Here is a 23,825-nt window from a genome sequence, read left to right on the forward strand (position 1 = left end):
GTGCCACATCAGTAGACCCGAGCAATGTTTCTGAGTTGCGGGGGAAGTTACTCCCATTTCTTGAATGCATAAATAAATGTTACTATTGAGAAGGTGTTTATTATGAATGAATGAGTCAGACTTGACTTGGCCAAAACTCTGCTGCAGCCTGTCACAGCAACCAGCATGCAAAGCCTTAGATACGACGTCCATGCCGTGAGGTCGGACTAATGTAGCCTGTAAGCTAAACGAACCATTTGCGTCATTCTACCAGACGGCGCAATCACTGTACAAATACCTACCGAAATGCCACCTTTCTGTGAGACCTAGAACAATCATACTATGTTGAACTGACGGCTTGTTCCCTTGTTGTGGCTGCCTTCTACGCAATGAACCAGCCTTCATCTCACCCATCTCTCCCCGTCAAGTAAAATATTTCCCAGGAGTCGCTCAAAAGGTAGTTCCGTGTTGGGTGCAACGTCCGATTCATGGGAATCGTCCCGTAGTAGTAGCCAATTCGGGGCCAGTGCACTATCTCCGGTGACAGTGATGTTCGACTTTTCAACATTCATGTCTACTGGTTCTTCCTCCTTAAAAGTCTCGCTATTATCATATTCTTCTTCGAGCCAAGCATGAAGTTTCACACTGACGCGCGGTGGCGCAAAGAAAGCGGTTTTGAAGGAGCACCGAAGTTTGTTCTGTTGCCAACCTTCTAGGGCTAGCGCCTCAGCGACTTCTTGCAAGGGGCGTCGAGCGGCGGCCGAGAGGATGTTCTGAGTGAGCTCGGTGGTTCGGACATAGTCAGCCAGCTGGCCAGTGTGCATGGAATATTTATACCAGTCCTCGAGGATGGCGAACTCCTCGGCACGACAAAGCAAAGCGTTTTTTTCTTCGGCGTCTTCTGTCCTGGCCAGAAGGTTTTGCCACTCTGTCAAGTCCTGAACAAATGGGTTCCAACTATACAGTTCAACAATTGTGTCTCGAATTCCTGAAGTACGAATAAGTCTTGGTTAAATATATCGCGATATACAGAATTGGAAACATACCCAATACAACGATGCTGTTCAGAAAGAAGCTCAAATAGCGTAGCGCCTTGATATCCCATGGCGAGTATAGTTTGAAAAACTGTTTTGCCAGAGGTTCGTCTGTCTTAACGGTAGTGGTAGATAGGTTCCGAGAAAAAAGAATGTTCCACAACTCTCGGTGATAGAGTATCAGATTAACCCTCCTTGTCTCGTTGGATGAGAGAACTCGATCGTAGTTATAAACGGAGGGTCCGTTTATATAACCATATTCTATATCATCGATAATCTCGCGTCCGACTATTTTGGCCACCGCCTCCACCGCACTATGTCGTGCCAGTAATGTATTGATATCACGGAGGCCTAATACCTTACGGCATCGAGCGTACCTATTGCCAATATACTGCCTGCAGATATCCATACATTCTCTCAAGTCATCACTTGACTTGATGATCTTCGCTATGCTCTCAGTTGTATAAGCGGCTTTGACAATGTCTGGATCATCTGGCAGTGTGTCAATGATGATGCCGTAAGTTATCGTACTCTCATCGGCTTGGACTGCCTCCAACAAGCATGAACAGGCACATGAGCATGCAGCAACTGCCCCGTGCGTGCCTGCAAAACTCAGGATTACGATTCGGGTCTCTATCGGCAACTTATGGAAAGGGCAAGCCTGTGCTGCCTTTTCTAGGGTAACAATCACCTAGAAATCATGAGTTTTAGTTATTGCGTCGATAAGATTATAATATGCACTCACCATCGTTATGATTGCACCCAAAACTCGGTCGAATATATGCTTTCCGAACAGAAGGCTTGACTGTAGTCGCTGTAGTTGACTTGTTCGAATGCATACAATAGTAAGTGGTGTGCTAGTGAGAATAATTACGGTGAACATATGGGTGATTCATGACTACACCAACAGTAGGCATTTCGTAGAGTCACAGACTAGTGAATACAGACCAGTGACCGATATTTTACTAATAGGTTATTCGAAAAACATAATCCTTGGATGACACCAAACGTTTCTTCGTACTTCTTGAACTGAAATCTAGTGATTTCCTGCCAGTAAATACTCACAGAAGCATGCATCATCTGCATCGAATAACGATTGTACTATCATGCAGTGGATTGCATTGAATCATCAATTGAACAGGAAGGGGTATCACTACATAAAACATATAGACTATACATGAGCAAGAAACAAACCGATGCATCTCAATGACTTGTACTTAATCACAGCTCAGCCTTTGCAGCTAGCCACTTTCTCCTTAGTTCTAGACGTTCTTCCCCATGCTTGTCTTTCAACCTCTCAGCTGCTTTCCTGCGCTTCCTGGCTTCCCTTTCGTCTTTCGGAGGTTCATAGGAATCTATCAACCTCAGACTCTCGTCATCATGAGGAGACCAGACACCCTCCCAGTTCGTTGGGATAGGGTTCCCATCCCTCATATGCTCCATCACACGTCCAGCTAGTCCGGGTTCCCATGTCGCGGCTTCCAAGCAACGCCGGGCATGTAGATAGCCTAGTGACTCCCAGTATATTACCACTTCGGCCAATTCTTCTGCCTTTGTCTTCGTTCTAGCTGGTAGTTGTGCAGGCGTTGACCGGTTAGAGTCACGCGGGGAAGAGATCCATGTGGACTTTTGAGAAGAAGTGGGCATTGATTTGCGAGGCTGCGTTGACGGAGCTTTCATGGCTTTAGTGAAGGACGCATGAAAGGATCGACGCTTTGGTTCGAGCAGGTGTAGTTGCTCCGAAAGCGGGTTCGGGCCTTTACCAAACCGTGCTTTTGGTAAAATGGTTTCCTCTTCCTCGTCGTTATCATCATCGTCGTCATCATCCGCGATGAAAGGGGACTTCACTTTCCTCTTAGGTGTTGGTGAAGTCCGGTTCAGCTCCCGGCGCCTCTCCTCTGCATGAATCTCACTGTGAAGCTGTTGTGATGGCGTGACTTCAGCTTGGGTCTCTTCTTCCAAGTTGCCCATAACTTGAGTCTCGAACTGCATGCCCTGCATTGTGGGGCCAATTGCAGCTCGACGCGATCTTGTAATCGCATCTTCATCTACTCCTCTAACCTGCATTTCTTCGTCTTCCGCGTTGACCTGCGTGCTGCTCCTCTTGTTTTGTATTGCGCGGGAGGATTTGGGTAATGCTATGTAGCGTCTGTCGTCAGGAGATATGGCAGCGCTCACAGAAGGACGCAGATGCAAGGTTCCATTCTTTGCGTCTGGAGTGGATGGAATCTCGCCGGCACGATCTAACCTGGAACGTTTTCTAGACGAGTCAGGGTACCCCAAGTCGGAAGAAAAGGTCGAGTCGTGCGCGCGCTTCAGCGATGGCTGTTTTGGTGGCGAAGAGTTGAATTGATCTTCCGCTAGCAAACCATCGGTGCCGAGAAGTTTACGTGCCTGCAGTTGCGGTGTGCCGGTTTGCTCGTCGTCAAAATCCTCCTCTTCTGTGTCCCCTGAATCTTGTCCATATTCCAACATGATAATTTCGAACTCTGCAAGATTGATCTCGTATAGATCTCTGATCGCATCAGGGATAGATGGCATCTCAGTCCAATCGAACCCCAAATTCTCCGCGATTTGCTGCCAGTCGCGCTCAGCAGGCTCCACCTTTTGTTCTTGCACGACTTTCCAAAGACTCCAAATCTCAAATGTTCGCCCGTGTAAGGTGATGTGTGTTTGAATGGTATCCGGATCGATTTGTGATTCTGCTGTGAGAAAGTTTCCATATACAGACAAGAAATCCTCTCTTGTATCTATGAAAGCCTGTGTTTGATTTGTGGTCATTTCTGATACTGAGACATCGTCATCCACTCCGTAAGAGCCTGTACTTTTACCATCAGGATGACTGGTCTGCCTCTTTGAGATTGAATTTCCAGCAGCCTCAGCTGTCCCATCGCCAATGCTTCCTGGCTCAGCAGGCGGAATGAAATTTTGCGCAACATAGCCCCTGTCAGCATCTTCCGATGGGGGTTCGAGCCTGAGGTCTTCTGGGCACAAGTCATCCTGCTTAGGATTTGCGTGTGTGAGCGCAGCGGCACTTGGGACGTGCATACCACTATTCCTGCCTTGTCCTTTCACAATATTGGGGTTTGATTGAACCGGACCAGGCTGCTGGGGCGTTTTAGTATGTGCACTCTTTGCAGCTGGAGAGGGTTGAGGAGTAACTTCAGCATCGTTCAAGAATTCACGAGGCCTCAGCTGTCTCAGGTATCGGTCTCTCCATGCTTGCCATGTGTGCTGAGGGAACTGTCCAATGATTAGTAACATATCATTTGCATTTAGTATAGCCTCGCCGTCGTGGCCTTACATCTTCGGCGAAGTCCATGTATATATTCTTGCCGGACACCCCCTTGCCGTACTGTTTCATGTCTTCGATATACTGCATAAGCACTTGGTCTTCGTCCTGGGTAAACCTAGCTCTCGTCTTCTTGGGCGGCGACGCGCTTCTAGCAGAGGTGTCACGTGGAGCCGGTAATCTTTGAAGCGGAGCTTGTGGCATCGGCCGTGGCTTCGCAGAGACAGCACCAGGCACATCCGCTAGAGGTGGTGAAGATTTGCTGTCCGATATGTGGGGTCTTTCACGATATTGCAGTTTCTTGACCCAGCGGTCCCTCCAGGATTGGTAGGTATGGTGAGGATACTAAATATGTCAGCATTATATCAGCCGAGACACGATCAACCCCACAGACCTTTGCTTCAAATTGCTTATATATAGTGTTGCCTAGAACGGCGGTGCCTTCCCTCTCATATCTGGTGACGAATTTCGCCAGGAGTTCGTCATCCTGCTTGGTAAATGAGTTCCTTGTGGACTTGTGCTGTACTGATCCAGCGGGCCTCGACTCATGGCGCGGGGCACCAATCAAGTAATCTTCCTTGTCCATGATCTTACCGCCCTTTACTGAGTCCTCGATCCACTTCCACGAGTACGATCCCGCGGGGACATCGTTTTTCGCATGGTCAGCGATCAAATAATCTGCTTGCTTGTCTAGCTTTGTGATGGTGCCGCCGTTGTTCTATGAACTTATCAGTCTATATCTCTGCTGGCCATAGTAATCGTTATACCTCGATATTTTGAACCCAAGTACTGCGCATAGGTACGCGTTGGGCAACCCAGAACTTCATGTCGTTGAATAATGTGCCGCCACCGCCCTGCACTTGCCCCTCGTATACAACAGGGGCTGACATTCTGACTACCCCAATCCTAACCCTGGGGTTATTCAAGCGTGTCTCCCCCTGCAATTGTGAATAGCGGAACGATAGCGGGATTAGACTAGGACTGATGTCCTTAGCTACCGGTGGTTTGATGTGGCTATTTTGATGCTTGAACTGACGAAATTTGGCTAGATTTGACCACCGTGATCAAGTTGCGTGCGTCTTTGCTTTTAGTTGGGGTAAAGCTTTGAAAAGCGACGCGCTTGCCCCAAAACCCTTGAATCTACAGTTTCTTTGTAATTCCACTTTCGGGCTCAAAATCGTATCTTGAATATCCCAAAAACGGTCCATGAGCAAACTTTAATGAAGGTTGGGCAACGGCGCCTCTTTATCGTGTCGCACCTGCTGAGTATTATCGCAGTCGTGTGGTCAGGATCTAGCGACGACGCGTGATGCCAAATCGCGCTTTCCAGGCCTGCACGTGAAAGTCGCCGGGTTGATATGGAATATTCACGTCACGGGGCAATCTGAGCACTTTGCACTGGCTCGGCGATGTAAATCGCTTATATGCATATAATACCGGTGACGTTTTAGGCCGCCAGAGCTGACCATTTTGCACTGCCCTTTAGCATGCGTCAGCCTTACCACGCGCGCAGCTCCGGGAACAGTCCATGCGCTCATCTCTCACAATCACCACCGTGTCTCACACGCCTTGTGATGACCGTGAAGCTGAGCTGGTGACGGGACTGTTTGTCACACCAGACCTACCTGCTTGCTCTTTGCAAACCATGCGCACGGATTGATTTTTCCTTCGCTGAATGGGTCTTGAAGTGCTGCTTCAGCTTTATTTCCTTTCTATTTCCTGCTAGCCCGCTTCGCCTAACCTGCCTATGGCCCCAGGCAGAACCTTACAATACCACGGAATCTCTGCAGTACACGATCGCAGATCTCACTATTGAAGCGATGGGATCCATATCTCAGATAGCCTTGGGCGTTCTTGCCATCGCCGTTGCGGTTTTTGTCATTTTCTTCGGGAGGCTTCCAGCATTACGGTAAGTGTCTAGCGATCCCTGTATACTACACTGTCATGTCGTGTCCCATCTAGAATGCCATGATCCCTGTCGCCCTATCAGCTGAGCACTCAACTGACCTCAGTGGTCAGAAATACGCCGATAGCATGGCTTCACAGATTCTTCGTAGTGCACGTACCGAATGGAATTGTCGCTCTTGACCAGCGCCTCACAAGCGGGCGCGCAACTGCTGCGGTGGGCCGTTTCGCCCACACCTTCATGTACGGCCGGCACCCGACGGTGCTGATCTTTTTCTTCCTGCTGCTCACGGTGGGCGAGTACATGTACCTGCCCGGGGCATGGCCCCGGTTCTCGACCCCCAACCAGGTCTTCGGTGCCATCTCCATCGTGTTGCCGTACTGGTTCCTGTATCTGGCGGCGTACCGGGACCCGGGTGTCATCACGCCGGCCACGCACTCTAAGTACATGAGCCAGTACCCGTACGACTTTGCGCTGTTCCATCCGGGCCAGGTGTGCCGGACCTGCAACATCATCAAGCCGGCGCGATCCAAGCACTGCTCCGTGTGCAACCGGTGCGTGGCCAAGATGGACCACCACTGCGTTTTCATCAACACGTGCGTCGGGTACGAAAACCAGGGGTACTTCGTGCTGTTGTTATTGACAACTGCCTGGCTGACGACGTATTGTGCCATCCTTGGCACCGGACTCATCGCCGAGAACATCCAGGCACGGCACCCGGGCTGGCGGTTTTGGAAACCTGCCCGCTTCACCTGGCACGATTACTTGGTCTTGCTCACGTTCGGCATCCAGGATGACGTCGGCATGGGCTCTGTGACCATGCTGGCAATGCTGACCAGCCCGCTGGTCTGGGGTTTGTTGGGATACCATCTGTACCTAATCTACTGCGGCACGACGACAAACGAGAGCATGAAGTGGCAGGACTGGCAGTACGAGATGGACGACGGCTTCGCCTTCAAACGCAGCTTACCGCGTGACCGTGTCAAGGATCTGAGGTGGGAGCCGGCCTGGACGCGATGGCCTGTGGAGAGCATGCAGGTGCTCGTGCGGACCGACGATGGCAGTCCGCCCGAGGCGGATGGGGCAACACCAGGGGTCGGAGAATGGGAAAGGGTGTGGCATCTGCGGGACGTGGAGAATCTGTACGATCTAGGGTTCTGGGACAACCTGCTGGATGTGCTGATACCGGGCTACTCGTTCAGGGACGAGGTCGTCACGGATGAGGAGAGGGGCCGTCGCAGTAAAAAGCCCAAGGAGACGAGGGCCAGTGCTGTTGTTGATGTTATTACGTGACCATGGAATATCGTGTACGATGCAGTCCGGGTTGTGCCTTAGCTTGATTGAACATGAATGAACAACTAGATCTTGTCATTTATTGTGCCCGTCCATTGAGCGCTCATTCTCCGGGTCATACATAATAATCTACATGCTTGATAACGGATGCGCCGAGATATGCAACTCCAACTATACACATACACGCTACACTTATCAGCTCGTAACGCTGAGGCATCATCATCTTGCAGCATTGAACTTGGCGGCAAAGCTGTCTTCTTCCTCGTCGTCGCCATCCGTCTCTTTCCTCTGCTTCTTCTGCTTCTCCTCCCGGCGCTGCCTCTTCTCCTCATCCTTGACGGCTTTCTTGGCCTTCTTGCCTTTGAGCACACGGTCCTTGAGGTCCCGGGCCTCCTCGATCTGGCTCCAGCTCTGGGCGAACCCTTCCGGAGTCATGACATCCACGTCTGGCGAGTCGGCTGGTCTCCGGGCACCCTGTCTGGCCGCTTGCCGCTCCTCCTCCTCGCGCTGCCTCTGTCTTTCCGCCTGTCGGATGGCGCGGATCTCTTCCCTCTGCAGCCGAGCCTCGTATATAGCGGCATGCTTCTTCTTGTCGTCTTTTCGCTTCTGCCGCTTATCGTCAGACGGTGGAACGAAAGTTGGATCCCAGATCTTGTTCTTTGGATGGTCCCGCTCGTGTTGCATGCGGGCGTGCTCTGCCGATGTGGATCTTGCTTTCAGCTTGGCGGCGAATTCCTTCAGGATGTCCTTCAACTCACTGGACGACAAAGGTTCCCGCCCGGGAAGCGTCTGCATCCTGTCAGACTGCGAGTTCGACCGGTGAGAATTATGCAAAAAGCGAGTCTGGGACCCATTAGAGGAATATCCAGGGCCGTGCCGAGGTTTGTTCGTGTTCTTGGCTGTACCTGCGAGCGCAGCAAAAGGGGCACTTGAAGTTTGCGGTGCAGATACTGTTGGTCGAGAAGCTGCTCTCCGACGCTGACGGCCTGACGTGTTTGAGAGTTCTCGTCCGAAGGCACTGCGGGGCTTTTGCTGCTCTCGCGCTGCGTCCTCCAATGCCGCGAAGTCAGAGGTCGAAGATAATACTTCTGGTGTCTTCGACGGAGTTGTGCTTGTAGCCCATGTTGGGGGCGCCGGTTTCGATGCGAGTTGCAGATCGTCGAACGAAACAATCTTCCCGCTATAGCCCTTTGCAGGATCAACATCTGGGCGCTCTTTCTCCTTGACGAGTCCTGCCAATCTCGCAACGGCCAATCTGGCAATGGCAACTGACTCGGCGCCTATCTCTTTCTTGGTCGCGCCTAATGCCGTGACGAAGAAGTCCTTCTCCCAATCCCATTTACTATTAAGATCCCGCGCTTGGACGCCACGCATCGTGGTCCACATTTCTCTGCAGGTCTTTTTCAGAATTTCTTCATGCCTTGCCTTATCGGCCTTGGTAAGAACGATGGCGGTTTTCAGGCCGGCCTCCTGCAGCAGTTCAAGAGCCATGAGATCCCCGCTCTTGGGGCCAACTTCCCCATCTATCAGCAGGATGGCACCTTTTATAGCTTGACGCTTGTTCAGATAGAGAGTGATGTGTTTTCCCCAGTCTTGCAGCGACTTGTGTCCATATCCGGGCATATCGAGAACGAAGAAACTGTGTGTCGGCAAGTCCTCGGTCCGCTTTACCTCGTCATCTGCTTCTGCGAGCTCTTTCATGGTGGGCGCGGGCCCGAAGCCAAAAGCGTTCATAGCCTTGGTCCTTCCAGCCCTGGCGCTGGTGTGGGCGAGTTCGTGCTCTCGACGGTTCGCAAGGGCATTGACAAAGGTAGACTTGCCGACATTGGAGCGGCCCAGAATACATATCTCGGGTATACGCGTGTTCTTTTTCAACATGTAAAAGTCGGAGGTGCCGTGGTAGAAGGTGGCAGGGTTCTGGGTGAACAGCCTGTTGAGTTCGCTGATCAAGGACTTGTCGGGGACTGGTGACTCCAAGAGGTCCTTGATGGAAATCTCCGACATAGGGAGCGTGGGACTATGTGGAATGGTGAAAGCACCAACTGATAGCGGTCGCTTCATGTAGCGAGCATAAGCTCGGCATGTCGCGTGGAAACATCGTGTCTGACCCCATGGAGCAGGCGTGTGTGCCGATACTGGGAATGTTGCCGGTGCGGTAGTGAAGAGCAAGGGACGCAGGGCAGCTGGCATGGCCAGGAGAGCGGACAGCTGGCGGGTCGTCATATCGTCATGGGGTGGTGTTATACAATTACTAACTCCATATTTATAATGCCGCGGAAGAAAGGGCAGACAAGCAGCAATTCTGCAATAGGTGGTTGAGTGCCGACTGCATATACGGAGTGACGGGTTCACTACATGTCGTGCCACTTATCGTAGATAGTCAGAAGTCCCGGCGCATTTGATTATTGGGGGGTCGTCGCAGGGGCAGCCCCCCGAAACTTTTTTCTTTGCATGACGCGCAGGAGCCAAAGCGCAGCCTGGCTGGTGCTAGACTACTAATAGTTAACCTTGGTTTAGCTGGTCTAGTCTAGCTCTAGCCTGGCACTAAAGCTAGATGCTGGACTTGCAGAACTTATTACTTACATAACCTCGCCGTGCTCGCTCCGTACGGATCCGTAGCCATCACAGGGTCGTGCTTTCCTAGCGGCAGCTCGTCGCTTATCTTATCATATCACCGATCGTCAACTTTCTTGGGGGCATCATCGGCCGGCTTCATCCCAACCATTCTTAGAGGACAATCGCCACGTCAACCCCAAGCCAACATGTCGAGTTCCGCCCGCGCCCGATCAGCCTACCGCGCAATCTTGCGAGAACTGCCTCCTCGGCCGTCCCAACCAAAAACCCCTCTGCATCACAAACTGCGCGAGTCTTTCGCCAGCAATTCCTCCACCCATCATGGCTTAGCACAGGCCGACCAACTGGTCCAATACCTCAAAGCCCAACGGCAATATGTCACACTGGTCGAACGCTACAACCCTGGGATGGATATGGATGAAGAGACAAGAGTCAGATTGACAGCACGGAGAGTGGGCATGGAGTTGCCCATATTGTTCACCACGGAGGGTGAGAAGGGAGAGGAATGATTGCCCTCGTGGCGAAAAAGAGTTCGGAATCATGTCTTGACTTCGGAAAGCAAGACATGCAATGTGCGAAGCCCTGGCCCACGTGGAACAGCCGTCGAATCATTCCCAGTCCCGCTTCACAACGGTATTGCGATTGTCCGACCAGCCGCTGAACGGAGCCTGTGGCCCACAACTTCGGCCGACGAAATACTGTACAATATATGTTTACACTACAATCAGCATCCAATCGTCTCATACGCGGCTCCGAAAAGGACTCGAACTACTTTTGGTGGCTGGCCATACCATAACGAAAGCTTTCAGTCACATATACAATGCCACAAAAGATTTATATCCGATATTGAACTAATTCTGGTTCCCTTGATCGTGCAGTGAACAATTTTCAGAACTACATGACCTCGGTAAGTTGGCTTTGATCCTGCAAATCAAAAGTTCTGCAGACCTGGTACGACCTCTTTGTACTCCATTTCATCCAGCACCTATAATCACCACAACGAGCATCAACATGTATTGGGACAAAGACAATGCGGGTACGCTCGGCTGCCTCCCTGCCGAAGTTATTGTTGAGATTTTGCTTGCATAGATCTTCCTACTTTGCTTTCCTCCATCTGCTCATGCTGGCACATTTTATGGCATTGCTGCTGCCGATGGAGGTCCTATTGCCAGGAGCATGGCTATTCGCATAGCTAGTCTCAGCTATTGCGATTTTTGGATCAAGGCCGGCGAAGCCGAGTCAATCGACCCCGCAGACCGGAAAGCACTCAAAGTCTTCTCCCGAACCTGGGTGCACCAAAACAAAGTTCCAATCAAGGAATACCATCTCCCTACCATATGCCGTCTTGTGGAGTTCAACACGACTCTGTGTTCAAAACAGACATGAAAGTGGTCAAGATCCCAGTGTTAGCTATTCCGACGCAGCTCAATTTTGTGTCCGTAACGAAAAGCTTATCGACAATCAAACTAATGCCTTGAACTAACGGGAGTCAAGTGCACATTCAACGGTATCCTGTCCCACTGTCGAACAGAGTCAGTTCTCATTCTCAGACAAACAAGCCCCGCTGTGCCGCGTGCCAGGACGCTTCCAGCACAACAGATCCAGCTTGCACATAGTAGGATAATCAATAAGAATACGGCTTACCAGAGGATACGCTTTCTGACGTTCAACCCAGTTCTTGCTGTCGTCTGCAAGCTTCAGATCGAAATCATAGATGATTCTAGCCAATATGAGACGCATCTCAGCATAGGCCAGGCTACGAGAATGGTTAGCTAGAGGACCGTGAAATGTTATTAAAGGCAACCTACTTGCGCCCGATGCAGTTTCTGGGCCCGACATTGAACGGCTGCAGAGCCTCGAGTTTGTTCTCGGAAGCTTCCTTCGACTCATGCAGAAACCGCTCTGGGTCAAAAGTCCACGGTTCTGTCCAGTTCTCCTTGCTGTGATTCATCGACCAATGCTGGACCTCTACGTACGTACCTCCCGCCACAAAATGCCCTGCAATCTCGCTCCCTTTACCGGGCACTGCTCGCGCCAGACTTGAAGTCACAGGCGGGTAAACCCGAAGAGACTCATTCAGTACCGCGAGCATGTACGTCAATCTATTGACCGAGTTGATGTTGATCTCATCGACGTTCTTGAAGCTCGAGCGAACCTCATCTGTCAGTCTCTGCAACGCGGCCGGGTTGGACAGCAATAGATAGGTTGCGCCAGACAGCGTCGTCGCCGTGGTCTCGGAGCCGGCCAGGACTAGGATGAATGCATTCGAGGACAGCTTTTCGAACGAGATGTTCCATTCCTTCCTCTTGCTGACGATGCCCTCGAAGAGATCATTGCGCTCCTTCTCGACACTGAGACGATTCTTGACGAAGGTCCTGATGTGGTGGCGCATGTTGCTGATGGCCATGAAGCCGTTGAGCTTGAACAGGATCTGCACGAGCCAGTTGAGCCCGACGTAGGTCAGCGCAACGGCGACGGAGCCGAACCGGACGCTCTTGAAGATGAACGAGACCCACGGGTGGTACGCCACGTTCTCGAGGCACTGGAAGGACTGCCCGAAGACGAGGTCGCCGACGACGTCAAACGTCGTCCAGTTGTACCAGGCCTCCAGATTCAGCGCCTTGCCGCCGCGGTCGCACTCCTCGTGTAAGCGCGTGACGAGGAGGTCTACGTAGTGCTGAATCAGCGGCTCCTGCTCGCGCATGGAGTTGTCCGAGAAGCCGTGAGCTAGCGCCCGGCGGAACCTCTGGTGCTCGTCCCTATCGGCGGTAACGATGGATGTCGGGACGCCGCGGATCACATTGTAGAAGGGCCTGGCCTTGGGCATCTCCTGCATAGAGCTCTCGGCGCCGACCCGGTGGCCGTAGATGTCCTTCCATGCCCGCACGTCCGTGAAGGACAGGTGGTTGGGACCGATGCGCACGACTGGCCCGTACTCATCGTGCGACTTCTGGGTGTGCAGAAACTGAACGCCCGTGGCGTGGCGGATGGCCCAGGGGATGCTGGATGCCCTGCTGGTTATCGGCCCCGGAAAGTTGCGCAGTGGATGCAAGTAGAGGTTGTAGACTATGGCCGTTATTTGCCAACCGACAATCTTAATTGGAAATTAGTGGATTGTTGAAAGTGTCGGGAATGGTCATCATACCAATACTAGCGCAGCCGTTGCATACTCAGAAATGCGGTCGCCGCCAAGCTGGTCCACTATCGCCATAGTTCGTATATAGTCAGCACCTTATTCTGCGGCGTGCAGAGAGAAGAACGGGACAAATGATGGTAGCGGTAGTTTTCAAAGCAAGAGAATCTTTAATTCATGGTACGCATTTCAAAGGATTTGTGACCGAAGTACCACAGGAGCGCTGGCGTGAGCTCTTGTAAAACATGACGCCCTCATTGGACCCTTCTCCCGGCAATGTTCTACCCGTCCTATGAGTGCTACATGACGCATATGTCTCATTGGCTAAAAGCATCTTCTGCCACGCAGATCTTGTTGAAGATTCGGAAAGCTCGCACACTTGACCTAGAGCAGCTAAAGCTCTGTATTCGCTCTGGAGTGCGGCTCAACCTCCGCTAAGCTCCGCTTGCTGTCAATTGCTGCAACTATAGGAAATTAGTAATGTCATCATCACCACCTCGTCAAAAACTGTATAGAATGTCGATGCCTGCACCAATGCGCTGATTTTGCCCCTGACCATATCAAAGTGCTACTACAACCTCACTAATCTACAAACAGCGTTCATTGCTACGGTGTTCCGAAAACATTCATGGTTTAAGCCGAAAAGATATTTACGTGGTGGTCTTTATCTGATTTGACCAGCGACCAAGAAACGGTTGAGGTCGTTGCTTATATCCTCCATTTCGTGCATCGGCGGTCGTCCTCCAAATACAGAGCTGTTGTGCTAAAGGTAGAGATATTGCCACCGTTGCCAAGTCAAAGCCGGGTACGAATATGTTGCCTTACGGGTTTGTGGCAGCTCTAGCTTGCTCGCTTGTAGGCAGATATTCATGAGACAGCTCAAAAGGGATCCGCCGCGCAGCGCCATGGCAAGGGTCCTTCGTAAGGTAGATTGCGGAGTAGCACTTCCATACTTTATCATTAAAATTTCGCAACCAAGCGTCGAAAATATGGATCAAAGCGCTAGACATTCACAGGGCTGCTGATTTGGATCGTGGTAACTAGGAGCGAATAGCCCCAAGCGCTCCAACTGATTGAGTGAGACAGTGAAAATCTGCTTTTGGCGAACTGTTACGGAATGATAACGAGGCGAGCTAGAGACTATTCCCTGCGATTGGAGAGGACGGAATATGCTTATTATGGCACCCGGGAAGAATGACCTACATACGCGCGTCAGACGTCGAATATGTCACCCAAGCAAGAATAACTTGCGAGATTAAACTTACTCGAAGAGCAACACATCGAATGCGCTGAAATCCCTTTGAAGCGTTTCTGAGGCTAACGTATATTACCAATCCAGAAGTTTCTGATATCTGCATTCTGCAAATGTAATTGACATGCGCTCCATCAAGGGGTCTTCGCTCGGGCAGAAATACACTACCATTACCTCTTGCGTCATGGACCAAAAAAAACCACAAAGTGCTGGGGAAACAGGCCCGACGTATGTGGTGATTGGGTGTACAAGCCAGACAACGCCGAGTTTCTCAGAATTCTTGGCTATCAGAGTGCCCTGGAATCTGAAAGAGAGGCGCAAAAAGAATCGGATCGTCGTTTAGGTAGAGCGAACCATGACGTGTAGTGTGGTTGTGTAAGTAAGTATGTATCTCTTCAATCGTATTGAAAGATTCATCGTTGCTCATATTGACCAGGTCTACCGGTAAACTCCCCACGCGGTATGAGTGGGTTTCTTCTCTTGTGATGAGAGCAACGTAAAATAAGCAGCACTGGTAGTACCATATGACACACCAAATACATCTATTCGTTCGGCCATCCATTGTTCTTCTTTGAGCATCTCTCCACATTACTGATCTCTACGACGCCCAATGACCATCGTGCAAGTTTTCATAACACCAGCAGCATCATCATCAGGCGTTTGGTTCAGCGCTCAGCGCACCACAACATTTGTGCTTCGGTTAAGAAGGCGTTGCTTATTGGCAAGGGTCTAACATCTATCGGAGCACACGGGATCTGGTCGGAAATTCAAGTTAGGGAATATTGGTAACAACTTGAAATTATAAAGCTATTTACACAAGCATAGCACATCAGCGAACTTAAAAGGAGCGGTGAGTAAGATTGTAGTTCCCATTGGGCAGGGTTGGAGATAAAAGATCCGCATCGAAAAGTCCGAGGAGGGGATGATCCCTTGTGAGGTACGAAGAGATAATACAGAGTGCAAAATTATTACTAATGAGAAGACGCATCTAACAGCCCATTTGCAGCTGATAAAAGCGAGGATCACAAATGTTGCGCACATAATAGAGACCCTTCCCCTGGCCTGGGGTCTGATGAGCGATGTACTCGGGTAGGCAGTCGTGGAATTTCTCCGTCAGCATTTCAGTCATGTCTATTGAAGACCATGATCCATCTGAAAGAGCCCATTTTTCTTCCTGTCCTCTACTATTTCGCTGAAAGTGTTTCGACGATCCTGATATTGTGGAGGCAAGCTTTTTATCATCAATCGGCACTAGCCTGGGATATATCTTTGAATGCAGCGAAGCAAGTTCAAATTCGAGCAATGGGAATGTGGGTGTGGATGGTGATATGGAATGAGCAGTCTTGGGTTCCAAAGGGCGGATTTTGTCATCCAAACCGCATTCGATGGAATAAAGCAACGCGGGAGGATTTGACGATTTCCTCAAAAAGAATTGGAGGAGCTCGAATGCATCAGGTTCAGAAGCCGTCTAAGGCGTTTCAAGATCTCCCCGGTGGGCAAAAGGTTAAGCACATCAGCCAATCAATTGTGGATGATGCACACGGAAATAGCTGTCGATTCATGTACCGGTGCTCGGTGAGGGTGTTCTGTGGCATTTCTTTTTAATTTTATCCTAGAGAAACATTGTCCCTTAAATCTGAGAGACGGGTGAACGCACTTTATGACATGTCAAATGTGCTCAATGGGTGACCCAGGGCTATGAAAGGCCTCCATAAACAATAACGACGGAAATGAGAATAGTCCAATAATCCGAGGCAAAACCTGTGAAAGCTATCAGTCGATTTACTCAATATTAAAGCTCCGTTCCCGCCCTGGTACATGTCAAGTGCATGGTGGTATTTAGTAGCTTACTGGATATAGCCTTTCTTTGCAGTTCAAGTCAATATTTACGTCTTTAAGTACAGCCTTTCATTAGGCTCTCAGAGTTATCAGTAAGAACTAACCACGTCAGATCTCATAATTTATAACCCGAGAAAAATCACGGGCCACTTTAGCTGAGTTCTCGGGCGGTCAAGAAGCAGACATCAGCTTGCCAACCTACACTATTCTTTGTTGGTACATCTCGAATTAGTGTGGGCTATGCTTTTGCCTGCAATCGATTCCATGAACGGAATGACAACCAAGCTTTTTACTCAATTTTGAGGCGCAGCTGATATCATATCAGGATTTGGAAGGGATTTTGATTAAGTCATGTGCTTCTAAAACCGTATAATGGGCGGCGACGGCCGTGTGCATTAACTCGAGATAATCGATTTACGGTTGCACATATATCTATGCAAGATTCAGGTCCAGATTTACAGACAGTTATGCCTAATAATGTGCTGTTAAATGCCACTTTTCCGATTATACTTCGTTTTATATTGCTTACATCCGTAATCAAGCAGAAACCTAAGTCTGTTACCATAAGCCAGAATAATGCATACCGAACCGAAAGTTACAACCACCGGCTGATAGCTCGTCATATTTTGTCCTAGCAACGCTTCTCCTCGTCACCACACGTCTATGTTGCGATTGTATGATTCTCTTACTAAGGAAGGCTAAACGCACGTACTTTCAAGAAGTTTTCTTCAGCCGAATTGGTTGAGGGCGCAGCAGACAGGTTCAAATACCCCCGCCTTTACGCTAGATATTACTATCAAGCTTAATATTTCATTATTAAAACATAAATAATATCATGTTTTCATCGTCACGATGATCATATTAATAAACCTGTCATCACTCGGCTACTCGGCTATTTGACACAGCCATTTGTAGGTTGCCCATAATCCTCTGGCCACTACCTGTCGCCCTTTGGTGCTTAGTAGTTCTCTCATCCACTGTCCTTCATCGGAAACATCGTACCGAAGCCTCTTCCACGCAGTGAGAAGCGCCCAATGAACAATTGGTGGAGCGCTTGCATCCAAACGCTTGTTTTCATCCAAGTAATGCTGGATGTTTTGGCAGAGGATCAAAGCTGTCGTTCGTTCCTCGCTGGAGTCCTTCTCTTCAACCAGCTCACAGGTGTGATCTAGAGTTCTCAGATGCCTGCATGTGTTTGGGTTGAGTTTAGACTCGGGAGCAAGTGAAATCAGGATCTGCAGAACGAGAATGAGTGTCAAATTGTACAATATGATCATGACAATCGGATTATCGGTCTGGGGGTTGAACGCTGAGTGCAATTCCGTATTTTCTCCCTGAGAGGACCTTGTTGGGTATTTCTGAGTACAGACTTCAGAAGCACGTGTTTCTGCACATTTATCCCACCGCTTGCGCCATGCATACAGTTGGGCTTGTAAGCATCGCGCCTGTGTATAAATATTTTCCCGATCGAGTGTGAACTGTGTTCCACCGATATTATTGGCCTTCTTGATCTCGTCGCACTTCGCAATCAGTGTGGTGCAACATGCCAGCGTGTCGAAGAGGTCTTGTTCCTGCAGCTCTTCGAATTTCATGCCGTGGCTCATCGCGTTTTTCCACTCCACACGTGCAAATATTGATTCTCGCTTCAGTTGTAACGATGCAAAGAGAACCATGAACCTTACGCCCTTGCGAAACCCGGAGTTGCGGAGTGAGAATATTTGGGGACCACGAAGCTCAATCAAAAGCTCAAGGCCCATCATATGTGTCAAATAGTTTTCAGGGCCAGTAGGAACCAAGCATTCGGAGATAGCCAAGGCGGCAACAGCAAGTATAATCTCGTCGTATGCGCTAGATGAAGCATTCGACAATGCTTGATTGAGATTCTTGAGAGCTATCCCATGCATGGCAAAACCCTGTCCTGTGATATCAGCCCGTTGATGCTGGGTTCCAAAAAGAATAGTTGCAAAGCTCATGATTGCTTGATTAGAGACTCGCCGAGGAGACACCGCGTTTTCGTAAGAAATGAGGTCATCATATCTGAGATCTTGTATCGCTGAGAAGATCAGACCATCACGCATCATATGCTTTAGAGTATAGCATATATAAACTCCAGGGCCACCGATACTTAGCATGGTGGGTATCAATGTCTGTGTCTTGGACTCATGTGTATATTCAGTGGTGTCAGAATCTCTGGGTATGATGGACGGTTGGCCAGTTTCTCTGCACTTTTGAAGGCCGTGGTGTATGAAGGTGATGGACTTTGGGCCATCGCACGGGAGGCTCCATCTTTGGCAACGTATGCAAACAGGTCGTGTTTCATCTTCAATGACATCTCAGCTGCCACTAGGCGTTCGTTAACAGATGGGCGAGCTTACCGCATTTGACACGCCTTTTTCGACAAGTTGTGCACCCTTTCGATCGACCTCCGATATTAACCATGGCGTAGCTACAAGTTCCATATACGGGAGTGTGACACTAAAATGCTCTGGCACTTTCAGCCACCTCGTACTCTTTCGTGTTACGGGATGCCGATGCTGACATTCAGCAATCGCGCGAGATATCTGACAAAGTGTGGCTTGCAGATTATGCTGTCGTACGCTATCCCTTTTGCGGCTCATTGCGCGAGGAGCCCTGTTGCTCCTCAACGTCAGCTTTGTCTAGTGCCAGCGCTAGACATGGGACATAAACCTGGGGCCCACTGTTGAACTCTAAGTTTGGCCGCTTTGCCACACGGAACCGCCCTCACCTCCACCTTGATACAGTTCGATATCATGGATGTTTGTGTCTCCCCTATCGTTTAGATCAGCTGGAGATATTATGCGTCCCAGTGTAGTGCTCTTCAACTCTTGGTGGGCCTAAACTAAAGTTAGCCAACATGACAAGGTGGAGTAACGTGTCAGATGGATGTGGAGGGACTACTTCGTGTGGTCTATAAGTATAGATCCCCATTCCCAACTTCTCCGCAGCACTTGACTCACTTGTCAGTGTGTCGACCTTGAAAATTCATGACTTCGCTTGAATTTGTTTAGTTACCCCGTCCAACCCAACCACAGATCCGAAGCAGCACCAGAGAAGCCACGGTATCGTCTGAGTTAGACGTAGGACCTTGGCCACTACAGTATGGGATCATCATGCGCAGAATGTATCAAGGTGAGCTTTTTGAAATCAACTGTCAGCCCGCTTGTGCTCCAACTAACGCAATGTTCAGGGCTCGATCCACAATGGTCAGCCCATAGGGAAAGAAGAATTTATCTACGGCCTCAACACCTATGTAGTGGGGAATCGGACTGACCCAAAAGCTATTGTGGTCATGTATTCAGACGTATTTGGCCTATCACTCCCGAACAACAAACTCATTGCCGACGCGTACGCTAGAAGCGGGCAGTATCTAGTCTACCTACCAGATTTCTTTGAGGGTGACCCGGTAGAGCTCAAGGTTGCGGATGTATTAATTCCTGTCGACGCCACAAAGCAATCAACATTTTCCAAATACACAGGCATACTGGCCAGTATGCCGTCTTTCGTATTTTGGATGTCTCGACATAAACAGGGACCTACCAACAAAGTTTGCATGGACTTTCTGGGATCCCTTCGGCGTGCAACTCCTAGAAGCCAGAAAATTGGTATGGTGGGCTATTGCTGGGGCGGCAGGTATGCTATTCGTGCTGGACTCAAAAGCAGCATGATTCAACTCAATGATGAATCGGTGTCGCTTGTAGATGCTGTGGTGGCTTTGCACCCTAGCAACCTCTCTATCCCGGAGGACGTCACAGATTTGGTGGTGCCAACCAGCTACGGGTGGGGGGTGGAGGACGTTGCTGTGAGTATCAAGCTGAAGGGAAAGGTCGAGGAAGTTCACTCAAAGGCCAGTGAAGCGGGAAACTCTGTGCCTGAAATGGAACACAAGACTTACACGCCTGGTCGTCACGGTTTCGGTGTCAGAGGCAATCCTGATGATCCTTTAGAACGGGCATGCTTGGAGGGCACTGAAGCACAAGTTTTGAATTGGTTTGGGCGGTGGCTGTAGAATAATTTTGGTCTTTCGTATATGTGTGTGTTCTATCATAAGTTAGCTTGGTTTTCAATATTGATGTCATGAATCTTGAAATTTTAGCTCGATTGGAATTGCCTCTGGTATCTGACTTGTTATAATGAAATCGTTTGCAAGCTCAATTGTTGAATAGTTGTACCTTATATGTAATACTAGCGAGACCTCACAACTTACTACATGGCCGCCGCTTACTCCAAGCCTTTTGTGCGTGGGTCGATGTTGTAAGATCCTGGGACTTAGAGTAATTAATGCTCGGATTTAACGTTATTCTGAGAAATAATCAATTAATATCTAGTGATGAAAGATATTAAGTTGGATTTTATGCGAAAAGATTCATGCAAAAAGCATCACGTTGTATACCATCTACTACAATTCATTCATTAGTAAATCTTTTAGATGTAAACAGTAGAGTCTGAATAACAAACTTTGGTCGACAATGACCCACAAATGCGTAATAGGGTATAACTGCCTCGGGGACGCTTTCAGCAGGGCTTAAGAACGGTGATGATATTATTCTATGCCTTACGGAGAATATTGGCATAAAGTAGCTCAACTTTAATGCCTTCAACTGAAGAAGCCACATGTCGATCTATCTTCGCTTTTTGTAAGGAGGCAATATAATGGTTTGGAATTCTTGATGACGTATCAATTACAGGCGGTGAATACCATTTTCTAGTGTGTTTGGAGAATTGAAGAGCATCGACGTGGCTTGCATGAGAATTACTTCCAAAAGAAGGCAAATGAAATGTATGAAATAGTAGTAGTTTCTAAATTGATATTGCGTGTATTCTACAGCTAGATAATAATAAAATAAATACATGAAGTAGGGAAGCACAGATGCAGATTCAGAGAAAATCATGATCAATAAGAAAAGCATATTTGGGGGCATTATGTCGGATCTAATACATATTTACCAGTCGTTTTTCTTGTATTAACTTTTATGAAAAGGTTTCCGTATATTACTTTACGAGCTGTGTCATTGATAATACATATTGAGATTTGTCCTAATTGACATGTTTGCGGGTCGCTGGCGTTGACTACTCACTTAGGAAGGTGCCTGCAAGAGCTTTTAGATCGGGCTGAGGAGCACCGGCAATGGGTTTTGCGATTGGAGCTGCCTAGATAACACCTTCCATTCCCGTCGTCGTCAATACGTAAGATAGATTGTATTGGTAGATTCAATATAATTAATGGAGTTATACAACGTCGATCAAAGAAGAGCATGATACTGATAAGAACGAAAAGCAATCGTGTTTGGAAAATCGAAGTACTGAGACGAAATCAAAACTATCGGGGATAATAACCATACTTGTACCCCCATAAATCCCCAGATGTAACGAAAATCTCCAGATATTACTGACACAGTACCCCTCCCTTCCCATCCATCCGTGTCCTCGAATATTCATCAGACATCAACAATCTAGGTCTTAGGCGACGAAGTTTCAGTTTACTTTCGATGTCAGGAACGAAACAGCCTCCGGGACCCTCGACCCATAGGCCAAATGCGCAGATGTAATCTGCAAAGTGCCGTCACAAACCAAGTCTCCGTCGTTACAAATGATCAGAGTTCTGTCGGCTGAAATTCCTGGAATTTGGCCTCCATCCTGCTCATTACGCGTATCACCAAACGTTACGGCGGCATTGATTCTCGCTTGGACAGTTGTCGATAATCGTTTCACACTCGCATGTACCATGGCTGCGCCTTGGCTATACCCCGACAACAGAATCTTTGCACTAGGGCATGTATTGGCCACGGTCCTGATCAGTGTCGCCATGTTCGCCGCTGCGGTTGCATCCACGCCTTCTGGCAAGGTACCATGCGCTGTCTCTGCGTCGTAGTTGACACCTTGAACAGCAATAGTTGATGCTCCGAGAGCAGACTTGATTTGATTATACAGTTGAAGCCCAGGTGTGGCACCCTATCGAAGGAATCAGTATTTGTCAACAAGTCAAGCAAGACGACCCACGAGATTGCCGAGTTGAGCAGTACCACGCGCGAAGATAAGCACGACGCTCTTACAACCACCGTTGGTAAACTCGTTCGCAGTGAGGCTGGCCGACTGTCTCGCGTCTAGGCCATTTTCATAGACCGCTTCCTCGAAACTATCAGTGGTCCTATCGGTGACGATCGAGTCGACACTTATAGGGCTACTGAAAGCAGAAGTCACAAGAACCAATGGCACAATGGACGTTGAGAATCTCATCTTGGATGTTGTAGAGAGGTTGTCTTCGACTAGACAGGGGAAGAAGGTTTTGAAGACTACTGATAAAAGAGCAACTGAAAGGTGACGAAAACAAGAAGTGTTCAGTAGGATACTGTTGTTCGGAAAGTTTGCAAGAACAAGATCGCAACGTAAGCTCTTCTTTTTATAATCATTTCCTCTGCGGACGCTTTCACACTTCCTTTACACCATCATTTGAGCATGTCATGGGGTGGTCACGGCTCATCCATCCTCTAGTAAACGCTCACACGAATTACACTTTTCGAAAATGTAGGCCCGCAGCCTCACACGACCACAAATCAAACACTTTGGATGGAAGAATTTTCATTGTACCGCCACCCCCCCCTGCTCTTGGGAGAATAACAGAGCAGTTATAATGGCCCCCTTAACTGCACAATCGGAGTGACGACTCAAACACGTGTCCGTACTCAAGCAACATCCCAGTACAAGATTGTCTATCCGGGCACAGTTTCTCTGCAGCATCACTAGCTTATCTGAGCACTAATAGGTGTGAAGGACAGTCGATCAGCAAAGTGCGTAATGCTTACACACCCTTGCAAACCAAGAATATTAGAGTCATCGGGGCTCAGAACATGCGAGAACACTTCTCGGCAATGATATTCATGACAATCTCGCGGGCTCAACTCAACAACGACGACTCAGGGGTTCTAATGCGGAAATTTCACACAGAACGTGGCTTGCTTTTCTACTAGCGGTGGGTAAATGCATGTGACGATGCAAGTCATGTTAGATTGTTCCAATGGAAATGGGTATGACAATAAGCATTCCAGCCACTCCCACAGCAAGCTCAAATCTGTTCGATGGGAGGCTGCATCGCGTCTCGATAAAACCCAGACCGGATCTGTGGCAGTAGTGGAATCTCACGCCATCTAACGCCATGATGCAAGCGAACTGTTGTCTAGAAGAACATCATACCAGGTGTTCTGCATGCTTGGTTGAGCTGTAATGTGTGTATACAAAGTACTTGACTATTGCTTGCGGTACAATTTGGCGAATTACGAATAGGCAAATATGAGCTCATCATCCAGCTATATTATTCGCTTGGATAAAACAAGCATTAGGTCCTGGTAGGTGTGGCCACTTGCATCTTGGATGGGAGTTTTCAGTTCCTGGTTGGTGGACCTTGGCAGGAACGCACCATCTGTTCAGTCTGATGATCGATGGCGAGTATTTATTGAAAGTGATGTGATAATACGGTTGGATGTATCGAGGAACAATCAAAATAGCCT

The 23,825-nt window shown here is 48.9% G+C and overlaps 9 protein-coding genes across 9 annotated transcripts; 3 read left to right on the plus strand and 6 right to left on the minus strand.

Moving 5' to 3' along the window:
• Window positions 1-175: 175 nt before the first annotated feature.
• BKA67DRAFT_539676 (uncharacterized protein) lies at window positions 176-1,761 on the minus strand (the record flags this gene model as incomplete). The annotated part of the gene is made up of 6 exons (XM_046100678.1): window positions 176-223; window positions 282-305; window positions 390-967; window positions 1,026-1,327; window positions 1,391-1,704; window positions 1,759-1,761. 6 exons carry the CDS (start codon window positions 1,759-1,761, stop codon window positions 176-178), a joined length of 1,269 nt encoding a protein of 422 aa, XP_045954349.1.
• A 473-nt stretch (window positions 1,762-2,234) lies between these two features.
• On the minus strand, window positions 2,235-5,195 carry BKA67DRAFT_662591 (Rap1 Myb domain-containing protein; the record flags this gene model as incomplete). Its single annotated transcript, XM_046108031.1, has 4 exons — window positions 2,235-4,256; window positions 4,318-4,650; window positions 4,700-5,023; window positions 5,073-5,195. The coding sequence occupies 4 exons, from the start codon at window positions 5,193-5,195 to the stop codon at window positions 2,235-2,237; spliced, it is 2,802 nt and encodes a 933-aa protein (XP_045954350.1).
• A 506-nt stretch (window positions 5,196-5,701) lies between these two features.
• Window positions 5,702-7,574, plus strand: BKA67DRAFT_578731 (DHHC palmitoyltransferase-domain-containing protein). The gene is made up of 2 exons (XM_046103715.1): window positions 5,702-6,214; window positions 6,325-7,574. Exons 1-2 carry the CDS (start codon window positions 6,126-6,128, stop codon window positions 7,502-7,504), a joined length of 1,269 nt encoding a protein of 422 aa, XP_045954351.1. The 5' UTR covers window positions 5,702-6,125; the 3' UTR covers window positions 7,505-7,574.
• A 1,337-nt stretch (window positions 7,575-8,911) lies between these two features.
• BKA67DRAFT_495138 (uncharacterized protein) lies at window positions 8,912-9,127 on the minus strand (the record flags this gene model as incomplete). The annotated part of the gene is made up of 1 exon (XM_046097021.1): window positions 8,912-9,127. A coding segment is annotated over one exon (216 nt), but the record flags the coding sequence as incomplete, so codon positions are not given.
• A 1,139-nt stretch (window positions 9,128-10,266) lies between these two features.
• Window positions 10,267-10,587, plus strand: BKA67DRAFT_539680 (putative ras guanyl-nucleotide exchange factor RasGEF; the record flags this gene model as incomplete). The annotated part of the gene is made up of 1 exon (XM_046100679.1): window positions 10,267-10,587. One exon carries the CDS (start codon window positions 10,267-10,269, stop codon window positions 10,585-10,587), a length of 321 nt encoding a protein of 106 aa, XP_045954353.1.
• Window positions 10,588-11,504: 917 nt separating this feature from the next.
• On the minus strand, window positions 11,505-13,519 carry BKA67DRAFT_399696 (isotrichodermin C-15 hydroxylase). Its single transcript, XM_046096672.1, has 4 exons — window positions 13,224-13,519; window positions 11,887-13,172; window positions 11,723-11,834; window positions 11,505-11,598 (listed from the first exon to the last, which is right to left on the minus strand). Exons 1-4 carry the CDS (start codon window positions 13,287-13,289, stop codon window positions 11,545-11,547), a joined length of 1,518 nt encoding a protein of 505 aa, XP_045954354.1. The 5' UTR covers window positions 13,290-13,519; the 3' UTR covers window positions 11,505-11,544.
• Window positions 13,520-17,072: 3,553 nt separating this feature from the next.
• BKA67DRAFT_578744 (uncharacterized protein) lies at window positions 17,073-18,943 on the minus strand. The gene is made up of 2 exons (XM_046103716.1): window positions 18,678-18,943; window positions 17,073-18,622 (listed from the first exon to the last, which is right to left on the minus strand). Exons 1-2 carry the CDS (start codon window positions 18,739-18,741, stop codon window positions 17,187-17,189), a joined length of 1,500 nt encoding a protein of 499 aa, XP_045954355.1. The 5' UTR covers window positions 18,742-18,943; the 3' UTR covers window positions 17,073-17,186.
• On the plus strand, window positions 18,944-20,410 carry BKA67DRAFT_578747 (uncharacterized protein). Its single transcript, XM_046103717.1, has 3 exons — window positions 18,944-19,237; window positions 19,288-19,452; window positions 19,511-20,410. The coding sequence occupies exons 2-3, from the start codon at window positions 19,423-19,425 to the stop codon at window positions 20,327-20,329; spliced, it is 849 nt and encodes a 282-aa protein (XP_045954356.1). The 5' UTR covers window positions 18,944-19,237; window positions 19,288-19,422; the 3' UTR covers window positions 20,330-20,410.
• A 1,385-nt stretch (window positions 20,411-21,795) lies between these two features.
• BKA67DRAFT_662598 (cutinase) lies at window positions 21,796-22,557 on the minus strand (the record flags this gene model as incomplete). The annotated part of the gene is made up of 2 exons (XM_046108032.1): window positions 21,796-22,272; window positions 22,321-22,557. 2 exons carry the CDS (start codon window positions 22,555-22,557, stop codon window positions 21,796-21,798), a joined length of 714 nt encoding a protein of 237 aa, XP_045954357.1.
• Between the last annotated feature and the right edge of the window lie 1,268 nt (window positions 22,558-23,825).

The sequence above is a fragment of the Truncatella angustata genome (genome assembly GCF_020726525.1).
Source record: "Truncatella angustata strain MPI-SDFR-AT-0073 chromosome Unknown BKA67scaffold_8, whole genome shotgun sequence".
Taxonomy (NCBI): domain Eukaryota; kingdom Fungi; phylum Ascomycota; class Sordariomycetes; order Amphisphaeriales; family Sporocadaceae; genus Truncatella; species Truncatella angustata.

What these genes read in the sequence shown, in the direction of transcription:
- BKA67DRAFT_578731 (XM_046103715.1), top strand. Translation starts at nt 6,126, where the DNA reads ATGGGATCCATATCTCAGATAGCCTTGGGCGTTCTTGCCATCGCCGTT. An exon ending in GGGAGGCTTCCAGCATTACG is followed by an intron (nt 6,215 to 6,324) that starts GTAAGTGTCTAG and finishes CTCAGTGGTCAG; the next exon opens with AAATACGCCGATAGCATGGC.
- BKA67DRAFT_399696 (XM_046096672.1), bottom strand. Translation starts at nt 13,289, where the DNA reads ATGGCGATAGTGGACCAGCTTGGCGGCGACCGCATTTCTGAGTATGCA. An exon ending in AGAAACTGCATCGGGCGCAA is followed by an intron (nt 11,835 to 11,886) that starts GTAGGTTGCCTT and finishes CCATTCTCGTAG; the next exon opens with CCTGGCCTATGCTGAGATGC. An exon ending in GTCAGAAAGCGTATCCTCTG is followed by an intron (nt 11,599 to 11,722) that starts GTAAGCCGTATT and finishes TCTGTTCGACAG; the next exon opens with TGGGACAGGATACCGTTGAA.
- BKA67DRAFT_578744 (XM_046103716.1), bottom strand. Translation starts at nt 18,741, where the DNA reads ATGGTTAATATCGGAGGTCGATCGAAAGGGTGCACAACTTGTCGAAAA. An exon ending in AAAAAGGCGTGTCAAATGCG is followed by an intron (nt 18,623 to 18,677) that starts GTAAGCTCGCCC and finishes ATGTCATTGAAG; the next exon opens with ATGAAACACGACCTGTTTGC.
- BKA67DRAFT_578747 (XM_046103717.1), top strand. Translation starts at nt 19,423, where the DNA reads ATGGGATCATCATGCGCAGAATGTATCAAG. An exon ending in CATGCGCAGAATGTATCAAG is followed by an intron (nt 19,453 to 19,510) that starts GTGAGCTTTTTG and finishes CGCAATGTTCAG; the next exon opens with GGCTCGATCCACAATGGTCA.